We start from the raw sequence: 14,986 nt of genomic DNA, 5'->3' as shown, positions 1-14,986 counted from the left end.
GTCGCCTTTTGTTGCTTACACCTGAGGGGGGAAACACACTCGAAGACCCCCCCTCCTCCCCGGCACAAAACAGCACATTTTTTTTAACTCCTCCTTCCCCTTTTCCAGCGAGTTTCCGCCATCCCTCCCGCACGCCGCTTTTGGGTTAAAAAACAACGATTTTTGCACTTACTCTGCGGCGCGGCGACACCGGTACCTACAGTATTTTACAGCCGGAGCGTGATGATGCTGGATTTTGGGTCGGTTTTGATTTCTTTTTTTTTTTTTTTTGTTCTTTTCCTTTTTTTTTGTCGTTTTTTCCTTTTTTTTTTTCCTCCAGATTTTTTTTTTTCTCCAGATTTTTTTTTTTTTCACCGTTTCTTTAGCATTTTACCCAAATATCTACGCCGCGGCGGTGAGTTTTGGGGCGCTCTGTGGCCAAAAACGGCGCCTGCAACGACAAGAGCCCCGCGCCCTCCCTCGCCGCCCCCCGACCCCCCCCCCCCCCCACAAACCGGGGGGGGGGGCCCTCACCGCGCCCCGGCGTCTCCGCTGCTCCTTTTTGGGGCCGATTCCGCCAATTTTCGCCGATTTTCGGTCTCTTCCCCAGCTTCACCACGCTCCGGCTCGCCTCCCGTTTTTTAACTCGCTCTCCTCTGCCTCCGCCGTCTTCTATTTCCTCTCTTTTCTTCTATTTCCTCTCTTTTCTTCTATTTCCTCTCTTTTCTTCTATTATTTCCTCTCTTTTCTTCTATTTCCTCTCTTCTATTTCCTCTCTTTTCTTCTATTTCCTCTCTTTTCGCTCTTTTCCTCCTCTTCTAGGCTCCTATTTCCTCCTCTCTTCACCAATTTCCTCTGGCTTTCTTCCTCAATTTCTCTCCTCTCCATCCTCCAGCGCCTCTTCTCCTCTTTTATCTCCTTTTTTTTTTTTGCCCGTTTTCCTCAATTTCGCCAATTTCCACTGGCTCCTCCTTTGCTCTAGTTTCTCCTCTGCTTTTTTCTCTTTTTTTTTTTTTTTTCCTATTTTCTCTTCTGGCTCTTTGTCCCCTCAAACATTTAAGTGCAATTTTCTGCCTTTTTTTTTGTATTTTCTTTTTGTATTTTCTTATTCTATTTTCCTCTCTTCTCTCTTTTTTTTCTATTTCCTTTTTTTTTTCTGTTCTATATTCCTTCTCTAGTCTCTTCTATTTTCTTGTTTTCTTCTATATTTTCTATTTTCTTTTTTCAATTTTCTTTTTTCTATTTTTTTTTCTATTTTCTGCCCTCTTCTTTTTTCTGTTTTCTGTTTTTTCTATTTTCTGACCTCTTCATTTTTTCTATTTTCTATTTTTCTATTTTCTGATCTCTTCGTTTTTTCTATTTTCTTTTTTCTATTTTCTGCCCTCTTCAGTTTTTCTATTTTCTATTTTTTCTTTTTTCTATTTTATGCCCTCTTCATTTTTTCTATTTTCTTTTTTCTATTTTCTATTTTCTGCCCTCTTCATTTTTTCTATTCTTCTTTTTCTATTTTTTCTATTTTCTATTTTTCTTTTTTCTATTCTTCTTTTTTCTATTTTCTATTTTTTCTATTTTCTGCCCTCTTCATTTTTTTCTATTTTCCTTTTTCTATTCTTCTATTTTCTATTTTTCTTTTTTTCTATTTTCTTCTTTTTTTTTCTGTTTTCTATTTTCTTTTTTCTATTTTCTGCCCTCTTCTTTTTTCTATTTTCTTTTTTCTATTTTCTGCCCTCTTCTTTTTTCTATTTTCTGCCCTCTTCTTTTTTCTATTTTCTTTTTTCTATTTTCTGCCCTCTTCATTTTTTCTATTCTTTCCCCTCTTCTTTTTTTTTTTTTCCTATTTTTTCTGTTTTCTCCTCCTTTTTGCCTATTATTTGCTCTTTTTCTTTGCTCTATTTTCTCCTCTTTTCCTATTTTCTGCTTCCTCCTCCACTGGTGTTTTGCTGCCGCCTTCTCGCCTCCCTGCGTCCTTCCCAGCAAGCATTTTAACCAAAATGTCCTTTTTTCTCCTCTTTTTTTTTCCTCCTGCCCAGGCGCGTCGCTGCCGCTCTTCTACACCTGGCTGGGGGTTTGGGAAGCCTCCCGCACCCGCGCGCCTCTCCTCGGCCTCTACAACCTCCTCCTCCTCCTCCTCCCCTCGCCATTTTTGGGCTCAAATCTCGGCTTTTCCGGCTGCGTGAAGCAGGCGTGCCCTCGGCGGTTTGGGGAAAAACGGCCGCGATTGGGTTAATTCGGGGTCGGCGTGAAGCCGGGCTGGAGCCGCTCGTCAGCCTCCTTCATCAAATTAATTAGAATTTGGCGTTTTCTCTCTTCGATTTTTAAATCTTCCTCACGTCTACATTTTATCTTCACTCTTGATTTATTTTTTTCCTGTTTTGCAAATTATTTCCTCCTTTCCAATAATCTTCTCTTTAAGCCATCTTCTATCTCTTTAGAACCGAAATTTCGGAATTTTTAACTGAGAAATCATCTCTTTTTTTTTTTTTCCTCCTCTGCTTCCTCTTCGGCTCCACACCCTCCGGCTGGCGGCTTGTGAAAAGCCCCGTTTTCCCCTGATCCTGCACCAAAAATCTCCGCTCACCCTGCTGGGCCCGCGGCCGCCTGCGCTCCTCCGGGCTCTTCTTTCCGAAATCTTCCCGTTTTCCTCCTCCTAAAAGCCTCCCGGGGGCTTTTTTCTTTTAAAGGGAGGAGAACGCAAAGAGCTTTAAAGCGAGAAAAGCTTCGAGAGCCTTTTTTCATCTTAAAAGCGCCCTAGCTCGCTCTGGCTTCTCTAAAATATCGAATTAAGAGTATTTCAGGAATTAAATTTTTTTTTCCCTGGCTGTCTTCCTCGAGCAAAATCTGCCCCGGCGGGGGGAAATTTCTGGATTTCTGGCTCCCCAGCTGCTGCTGCCTCCCTGCCTGCAGCCTGCGCCCGCCTGCACTCAGCGGCGTCGCGGGGCTTTATAAAGCCAGGGCCACGTCAGTGCCGCACCGCAACGCTTCCGCGAGGGGGGGAACAGAGAAAAATAATCCCCCCAAAATGCCAAAAAATGCCCCCCCCAAAAAAAAAGAAAAAAAAAAAAAAGCCATTCTGCCCTGGCACGCCACAAATCCTCTTTTTTTTGTGTGTTTTGTTAATTTTTGCTTCATTTTTAACCCCCCCCCCCCCCCAGGGAGGAAGGCGTTCAGCTGTGTCATCTATTTCAGCCTGAAAATGGTTAAATTTAACCCCGAGTTAATGGTTAAATTTAACCACTTCAATTCAACCTTTTGTTTCTCTTTTGCTGTTTTAAAAATCCCCTCTGACCTTTTGGACGTCTTTATTTTTTTTCCAGCGCTGTCATTGTGGGGTTTTTGCGTCATTTTCACCCGGTTTTGTTCCTGCTGTGTCACTCTGGGGGGGGCGTCCTGGCAAAAAGGCTGTTTTTCCCCAAAACAATCAGAAATCTTTTGGGGAAAAAATGGTTTAAATCACAGGTGAGTATATGTTTGTGCTTGTGCCACGTCGCTTTTACAGTTGGAAACACTCCCAATCCCCCTTTTTTTGTCCTCATTTATCAGCAACCCCCCCAACCCCCTTTTTAATTCCCCCCTTTCGACAAAGCTCAGACAAACCTTTTCCATCCCCACCCCGCTTCCCATCAAAGCACGAAGCCTCTTAATGTATTTTTTTCATTCAAATACCCCAAAATCTCCTCATTTTCTACAATTTTAAGGCCATGCTGAGTCATTGCGCAGCCTCAGCCATGCTGGCCATTTTTAAGCAAAAAAAAAATCCCTGTTTGCGGCATTTTGAGGCATTTCCGGGCAGCCCCCGCTCCCATTTCGCGGGTAATGACACCCCAAAATCGCTGCTAGTGAGGACACCCCCCCAAAAAATGTGGGAAACCAGTAATTAGGGCCAATTAATGCGGCTGACGAGGCGATGACGCGGGCGGTCACTGGGCAACGGACGAGTTTTTCCGCCGTGTTTCCAGGGCGTTTCCTGCGAAACAAGAAGGGATTCAGCTGTTATTATTTGGTCACTAACATCCATAAAAGTATTTTTTTCCTGTTTCAACCTCCCATCGCTAACAAAACTGGACTTCAGGGGGATTTAACGCAGAACATGTTTTTTTTGCAGCAGTGATTTGCACATTTCTGCCTGTTTTTACACACATACCCCCCCCTCCCCTTTCCTTCTTTGATACGAAACAAATTATTTCGTCTTTAAAACTGCCAAATTAGAATTAAAATTAAAAAAAAATCTACTGCCACACTACAAGAGTTCACGTTTTCGGCATGGAAATGCCCCCAAAAGCTGATTTTCCCTCCAGCTATTGGGCTCGGAGAAGCCATTTTAGGCCCTTTTCCCTCAGAAAAGCCTCTGTCAGGAAGGATTGCTTCTTTTTTTTTCACTCAAACCTTGTTATCTTTTGTCAGGAATAGTACAACGCGGCCCACCTGAGTGGAAATGCTGATTTTCTTTCAGGGATTGCACCAAAAAGCTGCACAATGAGCCCAGAAGAGGCCCCCTCCCCCCGGCAGCCATTTTGTCTCCTTCAGGGTCGGACAGCTCTGCCCGCAATTTTAACCCTATTTTTCCTTTCTTTTCGGCACCAGAAAACACCGATTTCAGCACACAACTACACGTAAAACGAAGGGAACACTTTAAAAAAAATAACTAAAGTAAAAATTGCAGCTTTTCAGCTTGTTTTCCTTTTTGATCCCGCAGGCAAAGGACACATGAACCCCCCTCACAATTTTCCACCCTTTCTGGGGTGAAACCCTGCAATCCACCAGCCCCATTTTTACCTTTATCGAGCCGTCTCCCCAAGACCTCCCTCCCTCTCAAAAAAAGAGTCAGTTTTATGGCTTTTCACACAAAAATCACCTCAGGAATGGGGCGCGGGGGGGGACACGCGCTTGTTTTCCCCACAATGTTCTCCATCAGGGGGCCCCAAACCCCCACAGAACCCCCTCCCCCAGCCTCCCTCCCCTCCCCCCACGGCTCGGGAGGTTTAACTTTAACTCCGTTCCTCCCCCACGCCCATTTAAAGGCAAAAAAACGGGAATTCGGGGCGTTCCCGGCGCGGCGGAGGGATCCGCGGTGATGCGGCCCCGAGGCCGGTTCCAACCGGCGCCGGCCGGCCCTCGCTGCAGCGGGTGGCGCAGTGCGCTCCTGCGCATGCGCAGAGCCCTGCCCCCCCCCCCGCAGTGCCCCAAATCCCCCTAAAATGGGCCCCCAAAACCCCCGAAATTGACCCCAAATTCCCCTCCCCCCGCCGCAGCGAGGCGTAAAGCACCAAAAACGAGCGAGCAAAGCGCCTTTCCTGAGATATTTTACCTCAGAAAGTGCCCCCCGCCGCCTCCCCCCCCCCCCCCCGTGACAAAAAACATCGCCCAACGCAGCGCCCGTGCTCCCCCCCGCCACCCCCCAAAAAATAAGTAAATAAATAAATAAATAAAGTTGCTCCACAGCCTTAAAATGGCGTTTTCTCACAAAAGCATCCCCGTCCTCTGAGGAAATGGGAGGAAAATGGCGTTTCCTCACAGTTTTCCTTCAGGGAAAGCGAACCGTTCGCTATCCCCCCCCCCCCCCCCCAAAAAATACATCTTTCTACTCCCTAAATGTGTTAAATGTTTATTTCACGATTAAGCACCGTAAATATTTACAAATTCCCCCCTTTAAACGCAGCCAGAAAGAACAAAATCCCCGAATTGCTGCTTCTCCCTTGAAAAAACAAAAAAGTAGTGTTTCAGGATGCACAGATTTTGCTGCTGGGGGGGGAGGGGGAGTGCTGAGATTTGTATTAAAAAAATGTAGTAAAATTATTTTAAAATAAGCAGGGTTTAGAGGAACAAAGGAGACAGTGTGCGAGTGAGGAAAGTGAGGTTAAATCGTGAAATATTCGGATTTTTTGCATCCGGGGTGCGCCCACAAAGAGAAGCGTCCCTTCGGGTGCAGGCAGGCAGCGGAGGTGACCCTAAAACTGCAGGATTCACCCCAAAAGAGGCACGGTGAGCAAGGCACAGCTGGCACCGTTAGCTCATTAGCACTAATGAGGGGTCCCCGTGCAACACGAGGGCACACGCGTGTGCCCTGTGCCTCCCCCCCCCTTCCCCGGCCCTAAAATGGCCGCCAGCACGTGGGGCCACCATTTTGTCCCAGTGCCCCCCCCAAAACCCCTTGAATCAGCCCCAAAACCCCCGGAATCAGCCCCAAAATGCCCTGGATGAGTCACAATCTGTACCAATATAGCACCAAACCAGCCCAAACTGCCCTGATTCAGCCCCAAGCCACCCCAAACCGCCCCGAATCAGCCCCAAACCGCCCCCAATCAGCCCCAAACCGCCCCCAATCAGCCCCAAAAACCTTCTATTCTACCCCAAACTGTCTCAATCTGCCCCAAACCACCCAAAATGAGTCCCCGAGTGCCTCAAACCATCCTGATCTGCCCCAAAGCGCCCTGAACGGGTCCCAGTCTGCCCCCAAAACAGCCCCAAACCGCTCTGAATTAGCCCCAAACCACCCCTCGCAGCCCCAAATTGCTCTGAATTAGCCCCAAAACAGCCCCAAAAGGCCCCGAATTAGTCCCAATCTGCCCCCAAATAGCCCCAAACCACCCCGATATGCCCCGAATTAGTCCCAGTCTGCCCCAAAATTGCCCCGAACCGCCCCTATTTGCCCCAAATCAGTCCCAATCCACCCCAAATCACCCCAGTTTGCCGTTAGTCCCAATCCGCCCCAAAACTGCCCTAAACCACCCCAAAATTGCCCCAAACTGCCCCAATTTGCCCCAAATAAGTCCCAATCCACACCAAACCACCCCAGTTCACCCCGAATTAGTCCCAATCCGCCCCAAAATTGCCCCAAACCACCCCAATCCACCCCAAATCACCCGTTTGCCGTTAGTCCCAATCTGCCCCAAAACTGCCCTAAACCACCCCAAATCACCCGTTTGCCGTTAGTCCCAATCCGCCCCAAAACTGCCCTAAACCACCCCAAAATTGCCCCAAACCGCCCCAATTTGCCCCAAATCAGTCCCAATCCACCCCAAACCACCCCAGTTCACCCCGAATTAGTCCCAATCCGCCCCAAAATTGCCCCAAACCACCCCAATGCACCCCAAATCACCCCAGTTTGCCCTGAATTAGTCCCAATCCGCCCCAAAACTGCCCTAAACCACCCCAAAATTGCTCCAAACTGCCCCAATTTGCCCCAAATCAGTCCCAATCCACCCCAAATCACCCCAGTTCGCCCTGAATTAGTCCCAATCTGCCCCAAAATTGCCCCAATCCACCCCAAATCACCCCAGTTTGCCCTGAATTAGTCCCAATCTGCCCCAAAACTGCCCTAAACCACCCCAAAATTGCCCCAAACTGCCCCAATTTGCCCCAAATCAGTCCTAATCCACCCCAAATCACCCCAGTTTGCCCTGAATTAGTCCCAATCTGCCCCAAAATTGCCCCAAACCACCCCAATCCACCCCAAATCACCCCAGTTTGCCGTTAGTCCCAATCCGCCCCAAAACTGCCCTAAACCACCCCAAAATTGCCCCAAACCGCCCCAATTTGCCCCAAATCAGTCCCAATCCACCCCAAACCACCCCAGTTCACCCCAAATTAGTCCCAATCCGCCCCAAAATTGCCCCAAACCACCCCAATTTGCCCCAAACCGGGGGGGGGGGGGCAATGGGGTGGTGACGGCCGCGTCCCTGTGCGCTTCGTTAGTGTCCAGTGCTCCCAGTTTGCTCCGGGGGGGTCCCAGTCCATGGGAGGGGGCTCCCAGTGCTCCCAGTTTGCTCCGGGGGGGTCCCAGTCCATGGGAGGGGGCTCCCAGTGCTCCCAGTTTGTTCCAGGGGGGGTCCCAGTCCATGGGGGGGGGGGGTCCCAGTGCTCCCAGTCCAGGAAGGGGGGCTCCCAGTGCTCCAGTCCATGGTGGGGGGGGGGTCTCAGCCCTGCTCCAGCGCCGCCCCCCCCCGGCACTGGGGCGTAGGCGCCCCCCCCAGAGCCCCCCCCCCGGCTAAAGAAGGACGCCGAGCGCCGGGGGGGCTTCACCCGCCGCAGCTCCTGACCTGGGGGGGGGCAGATAACACAGGGGGGGGTCACCAAGGTGTGACAACCCCCCCCCCCCCAAAACTTAACACCCCCCCCCCAAAAAAAAGCCCCCCCCACCGTCCTCCACGTAGTCGATGGTGGCCAGGCGCTGCAGGCGGGGGCGGGTGACGCTGTCCTGGCGCCGCAGGGGGGCGTGGGGGGGGCTCGGGGGTCGGCCCCCCCAGGGCGATGCAGCACTCGATCAGGGAGCTCATCAGCTCCGCCTGGGGGGGGGGAGAAGAAATGAGACCCCCACAAATAACCCCATGGGGCAGGAGCCCCCCAACCCCAAAATGCCCCCCCCAATCCCAAATCCCCCCAAACACCCCATAGGGCAGAATTAAGCCCCTTAAACCCAAATCCCCCCCCCAAATTCCCCAATTCCCCCCCCCAATTGCCCCATGGGGCAGAACTAAGCCCCCCAGCCCCCAAATCCCCCCCAACCCCCCTAATCCCCCCCCCAATTACCCCATAGGGCAGAATTAAGCCCCCCAACCCCAAATCCCCCCCAATTACCCCATAGGGCAGAATTAAGCCCCCCAACCCCAAATCCCCCCCAAAGTACCCCATGGGGCAAAATTAACACCCCCCAACCCGAAATTCCCCCCAAATTACCCCATGGGGCAGAAATAAGCCCCCCCAGCCCCCAAATCCCCCCCCCCAATTACCCCATAGGGCAGAATTAAGCCCCCCCCCCCAACCCCAAATCCCCCCCAAAGTACCCCATGGGGCAAAATTAACTCCCCCCCCCAAATTCCCCCCCCAATTGCCCCATGGGGCAGAACTAAGCCCCCCCAGCCCCCAAATCCCCCCCCCAAACCCCCAAATCCCCCCCCCCAATTACCCCATAGGGCAGAATTAAGCCCCCTCCCCCCAAAATACCACATAGGACAGCTCTGAGCCACCCCCCAGCCCCCAAATCCCCCAATCCCCCCCCAATTACCCCATAGGGCAGAATTAAGCCCCCCAGCCCCCAAATCCCCCCCCCCCCAAACCCCCAAATCCCCCCCCAATTACCCCATAGGGCAGAATTAAGCCCCCCAACCTCAAATCCCCCCAAAGTACCCCATGGGGCAAAATTAACTCCCCCCACCCCAAATTCCCCCCCAATTGCCCCATGGGGCAGAACTAAGCCCCCCCAGCCCCCAAATTCCCCCCCCCCAACCCCCCAAATCCCCCCCCCCCAATTACCCCATAGGGCAGGATTAAGCCCCCCCAACCCCAAATTGCCCCCCCAAAGTACCCCATGGGGAAAAATTAACTCCCCCACCCCAAATTCCCCCCCCCCAATTGCCCCATGGGGCAGAACTAAGCCCCCCAGCCCCCAAATTCCCCCCCAAACCCCCAAATCCCCCCCAGTTGCCCCATGGGGCAGAACTAAGTCCCCCCAGCCCCCAAATCCCCCCCCCCAACCCCCCCCCCAATTGCCCCATGGGGCAGAACTAAGCCCCCCCAGCCCCCAAATCCCCCCCCCCCCCAAACCCCCAAATCCCCCCCCAGTTGCCCCACGGGGCACAATTAACCCCCCCCCCCACCCCCAAATTACCCCGTGCCCCCCCCCCCCGCCGTACCTGTGGGGACAGCACCCTCAGCAGCCGGTTGACGGGGGCCCCCCCTGCTCGCCGTCGAACTCCAACCACAGCTGGGGGGCTCCGAGGCCGTGCCCCCCCCGCGGGACCCTCGGCCCCCTCCCCCGGGGCCCCCGGGGTCCCCCCGGCCCCCCCGGCGCCCACCAGCTCCCAGCACAGCTCGGGGAAAGCCAGCGACAGCAGCACGTGCTGGGGGGGGGGGGGGGGGTCAGACACACAAAGTGCCCCCCCCGCGGCCCCATTGCCCCCCCCAGCCCCAAAGACCCCCCCCCAAACACCTCCTCCTGCCCCATAGCCTCCCCCCAAAGCTTCCTCGTGTCCCACAGTGCCCCCCACCCCATAGCCCCCCCCCATCCCCACAGCGCCCCCCTGCCCCATAGCCCCCCCCATCCCCACAGGACCCCCCCCGCCCCAAAGACCCCCCCAAACACCTTAACCTGCTCCAGAGCCCCCCATCTGCCCCAAAGACCCCCCCCAAATAAATCTTCCTGCCCCATAGTCCCCCCCACACCCCCAGGACCCCCCCAAACCTCCCCCCCCCCCCCCATATCCCCCCCACTCCCAAATCCCCCTCCCCCCGACCCCAATTCCCCCCTGCCCCCAAATGCCCCCGGACCCCATATTCCCCCCCCCCAGACCCCAAATCCCCCTCCCCCACACCCCCAGGACCCCCCCCACGCCCCCAGGACTCCCGACGCCCCCCCCCCACCCCATATCCCCCAAAATCCCCCCCCTCGGACCCCATACCCCCCCCCCCCCCCTCGGACCCCCCGCCTCCAAATCCCCCCCCCCTCGGACCCCATATGCCCCCCAGACCCCCAGGACTCCCCCAAATCCCCCCCCCCCGGACCCCCCCCACCCCCAAATCCCCCCCGGACCCCCAGGACTCCCCCAAATCCCCCCCCCCCAGACCCTCCCCCACCCCCAAATCCCCCCCCCCGGACCCCCAAGACTCCCCCAAATCCCCCCCCCCAGACCCCATATCCCCCAAATCCCCCCCCCCCCAGACCCCCAGGACTCCCCCCAAATCCCCCCCCCCAGACCCTCCCCCACCCCCAAATCCCCCCCCCCGGACCCCCAGGACTCCCCCAAATCCCCCCCCGGACGCCCCCCGGACCCCCCCCAACCCCCCCCCCCAGACCCCATATCCCCCAAATCCCCCCCCCCAGACCCCATATCCCCCCTCGGACCCCCCCGCCTCCAAATCCCCCCTCGGACCCCATATGCCCCCCCAGACCCCCAAGACTCCCCCAAATCCCCCCCCGGACCCCCCCCCACCCCCAAATCCCCCCCGGACCCCCAGGACTCCCCCAAATCCCCCCCCCCCGGACCCCCCCCACCTCCAAATCCCCCCCCAGGATCCCCAGGACTCCCCAAATCCCCCCAGACCCCAAATCCCCCCCCCCGGACCCCCAGGACTCCCCCAAATCCCCCCAGACCCCAAATCCCCCCAGGATCCCCAGGACTCCCCCAAATCCCCCCCAGACCCCAAATCCCCCCCCGGACCCCCAGGACTCCCCCAAATCCCCCCCGGACCCCAAATCCCCCCCCCCCGGACCCCCAGGACTCCCCCAAATCCCCCCCGGACCCCAAATCCCCCCCCCGGACCCCCAGGACTCCCCAAATCCCCCCCCCCAGACCCTCCCCCACCCCCAAATCCCCCCTCGGACCCCATATGCCCCCCAGATCCCCAGGACTCCCCCATATCCCCCCCTGGACCCCCAGGACTCCCCCAAATCCCTCCCCCCAGACCCCATATCCCCCAAATCCCCCCCCATCCCCAAATCCCCCCCCGCCCCCCCCCCCCCCCCCCCAGCTCACCTTCTGCCGGGGGTCCACGATGGTGACCCCCTCCAGCCCCACGGCCACGCTGACGGCTCGCAGCCCCCCCCCGGCCCAGCAGCCCCCGGGGGGCGATCGACGGCCCCGGGGAAGAACGCGCACCTGGGGGGGGGGCCAATAAATCCCACGGGGACCCCCCCGGGGTTTAACCCCCCCCCCCCCCCAAAAAAAAGCCCCCACTCACCCGTAGTAGGGCAGCTGGTGGCAGTGGCGCAGGAAGGCGCGGTACAGCCCGGGGGGGGCACCTGGGGGCCGGGGGCGGCGCGGAAAGCCCGCAGCAGGGTCACCTCCGGGGGGCGCCGCGGGGGCGGCTGCGGCGGGGGCGGAGGAGCCCCCAGAAGCCCCCCGGGGAGGGGGGGGGAGAAAGTCCCCCAGGAGCGGTCTGCGGGGGGGGGGGGGGGTCAGAATATGAGGTTGGGGGGGGTCACAAGAATATTGGGGGGGGCTTAAAAAATTAGGGGGGGGAATTCCCCATGAGAAACCTGGGGGCGGGCGACAGCAGCAGAATAAAGGGGGGGGGGTCTCAGATATATTGGGGGGGCTTAAAAAATTGGGGGGGGGAATAAAGGGGGGTCTCAGATATATTGGGGGGGCTTAAAAATTGGGGGGGGGGCAGAAACTCCCCCCAGGAGCAGTCTACGGGGCGGGGGGAAGAATATGAGGTTGGGGGGGTCTCAAGAATATTGGGGGGGGGTTGTGGATTGGGGGGGCTTAAAAAATTGGGGGGGTCAGAAAATTGAGGGGGTGGAATTCCCCATGAGAGGCCTGGGGGGGCACAGGAGCCGAATAAAGGGTTCGGGGTGGGGGGTCTCAGATATATTGGGGGGCTCAGGGATTGGGGGGGACTTAAGAAAGGGTGGGGGGGGATCAGAATATTAGGTTGGGGGGGTCTCAAGAATATTGGGGGGAGGCTTAAAAAATTTGAGGATGCTCAGAAAATTGGGGGGGGGGGGCTTAAAAATTAGGGGGTGAAATTCCCTCAGGAGACACCTGGGGGGACGGGAGCAGAATAAAGGAGTGGGGTTTATGGATTTTGGGGGGGGGGTTAAAAAATTGGGGGGGTCTTAGTGAATTGGGGGGTCTCAGGGATTGGGGGGGGTTAAGAAATTGGGGGGGCGGGGGGGCACAGAAATTCCCCAGGAGGGGCCTGGGGAAGGGAATAGGATCCGAATAAAGGGTTAGAAAAGATTGGGGGGGGGGTTATGGATTTGGGGGGGTCTTAAAAAATTGGGGGGGTCACAGGAATTGGGGGGGTCTCAGGAATTGGGGGGGGGTGTGTGGGGGGCAGAAACTCCCCCAGGAGCAGCCTGGGGAGGGGGAACGGGATCCGAATGCGGGGTCAGGGGAGACTTGGGGTGATTTGGGGGGTTTACGGACTGGGGGGGGGGCTCAGGAATTCGGGGGGGGTCTTAGTAAATTGGGGGGGTCTCAGGAACTGGGGGGGGGCAGAAACTCCCCAGGAGCATCTTGGGGAGGGGGAACGGGATCCGAATGCGGGGTCAGGGGGGACTTGGGGTGATTGGGGGGGGGGGGGGGTTACGGATTTGGGGGGGCTCAGGAATTCGGGGGGGTCTCGACAAATTGGGGGGGTCTTAAAGACGGGGGGGCTCAGGAATTTGGGGGGTCTCAGGAATTGGGGGGGGGGGGGGCAGAAACTCCCCCAGGAGCATCTTGGGGACGGGGAACGGGATCCGAATGCGGGGTCAGGGGAGACTTGGGGAGATTTGGGGGGGGGGGTTACAGACTTGGGGGTCTCAGGAACTTGGGGGGGGTCTCAGCGAATTGGGGGGGTCTTAAAGATGAGGGGGGTCCCGGGGGGGTCACCTGAGCATGTCGGGGGTGTGCAGGCTCTCGTCGAAGGGCCCGAGGCGCAGGCGGCAGGCGATGGCCCCCAGCTCCTCGGCGTCCTCGGGGTCCACGGGGTAGCGCCCCCCAAAACGTTGCCCCGCGCCTCCTCGTACAGCAGCCGCAGCAGCTCCTCGTCCTCCAGCTTCCCGGGGGGGGGGGCCAAAAAATTTGGGGGGGGGGGGTTACGGGGCGAAAAACTCCCCCCCCCCCCCGACCCCCCCCCTCAAAACTCACCTCCAGCTCCTTCTTCTTAGGGAAGAAGACGTTGCGGCGCAGCTGCAGGCAGGGCTCGTCTTGGGGGGGTTAAAATAAAAATGGGGGTCACGGGGGGTACAAAGGGTGGCCCCCCCCCGGGGGTCCCGTCCCCCCCCCCCCCCCCGAGGCTCTCACCGGCGGCGATGGCGCTGGGGGGGCGTCGGTGAAGCGCAGGAGCAGCTCCGGCCACTGGCGGCACAGGCGCAGGGGTTGGTGCCGGGGCTTCAGCTGCACCTCTGGGGGGGTTGGGGGGGAGCACGGGGGGGACACATGAAGCCCCCCTAGCACCCCAAAAGGCCCCCCCACCCCTTTCAGCCCCCCCCCGAAAAAAGCTGAGGTGTCAGCAGCCCTAAACTTGGGGTCCCCCCCCAGAGGTCCCCCCCCCCCAGCTCAATGCTTGGGGGCCCTGGTGCCCCCCCCCCCAAATTCTGCCCCCCCCCCAAGAAATTTAGGGGTCCCAGCCCTCCCCCCGAAATAATCCTAGGGGTCCCTCCCCCCCCAAATAACCCCAGGGGTCCTGGACCCCCATTAGGTGTCCCCCCCCCCGCCCCCCAAATGTCCCCAGCTCTGGGGGTCCTCACCCCTCCCCCCGGTGCCCCCCCGGTACCCCATTCCCCCCGTTACACCCCCCTCCCCTTAGCCCCCCCCCGTACCCCTCCCCCCCTTACCCCTTCCCCCCCCGTACACCCCCCTTTACCCCCTCCGTTACCCCGCTCCCCCCAGTACCCCCCGTTACCCCCCCCCCGTCACCCCCCCCCGGTTCCCCCCCCCCCCCGTTACCCCTATACACCCCGGTTCCCCCCCCCCCGTTACCCCTCCCGTTACCCCCCTCTCCCCCAGTACCCCTCCCGTTACCCCCTTCCCCCCCGGTTCCCCCCCATTACCCCTCCCTCCCCTCCCCCCGTACCCCTCCCGTTCCCCACCCCCCTGTGTACCCCCCGGTACCCCCCCGGTTCCCCCCCCCGTTACCCCCACCCCCCGCACTCACCCAGCAGCGGCGAGGCCAACCACAGCGCCAGGGCCCCCGGCGCCCCCCTCCCCCAGGCGCAGCCCCTCCCGCAGCCGCCGCAGCAGCTCCGCCGCCGCCACCGCCGCGTGCTCCAGGGCCAGCGGCACGGCCCCGCCGTCCGCCGCGAACACCACCACCACCTCCGGGGCTGGGGGGGGGGGGGGGGCGGGGCGTCAGGGGCTGCGACCCCCCCGAACCCCCCCGGGCCCCCCGAACCCCCCCGGGCCCCCCGGTGCTCACCGGGGCCCGCGGGAGCCGCTTCCGCCTCCATCGCCGCCGCTGGGGTCACGTGGGGGGTTACGCTGGGTTACGCGGGGTCACGTGGGTTACGTTGGGTCACGTGAGGGATACGTTGGGTCACGTGGGGTTACGCGGGGTCACGTGGGGTTACGTGTGTGGGAGGACG

At 58.0% G+C, this 14,986-nt stretch overlaps 1 protein-coding gene across 1 annotated transcript; it reads right to left on the bottom strand.

Annotated features, from left to right (window-relative positions):
• Positions 1-1,733: 1,733 nt before the first annotated feature.
• On the bottom strand, positions 1,734-14,986 carry LOC125181861 (FERM domain-containing protein 8-like). The gene is given in 13 exon segments (XM_066987114.1): positions 1,734-3,943; positions 4,964-8,015; positions 8,116-8,198; positions 8,200-8,261; positions 9,609-9,815; positions 11,448-11,570; positions 11,653-11,749; positions 13,293-13,401; positions 13,404-13,458; positions 13,551-13,609; positions 13,707-13,807; positions 14,560-14,728; positions 14,821-14,986. Coding segments are annotated over 12 exon segments (1,548 nt in total). The 5' UTR covers positions 14,852-14,986; the 3' UTR covers positions 1,734-3,943; positions 4,964-7,563.

Source organism: Anser cygnoides, chromosome W (assembly GCF_040182565.1).
Source record: "Anser cygnoides isolate HZ-2024a breed goose chromosome W, Taihu_goose_T2T_genome, whole genome shotgun sequence".
Lineage (NCBI taxonomy): Eukaryota > Metazoa > Chordata > Aves > Anseriformes > Anatidae > Anser > Anser cygnoides.
The sequence above is the reverse complement of the archived record's forward strand: the minus strand, read 5'-3'. Positions and strand labels throughout refer to the sequence as shown.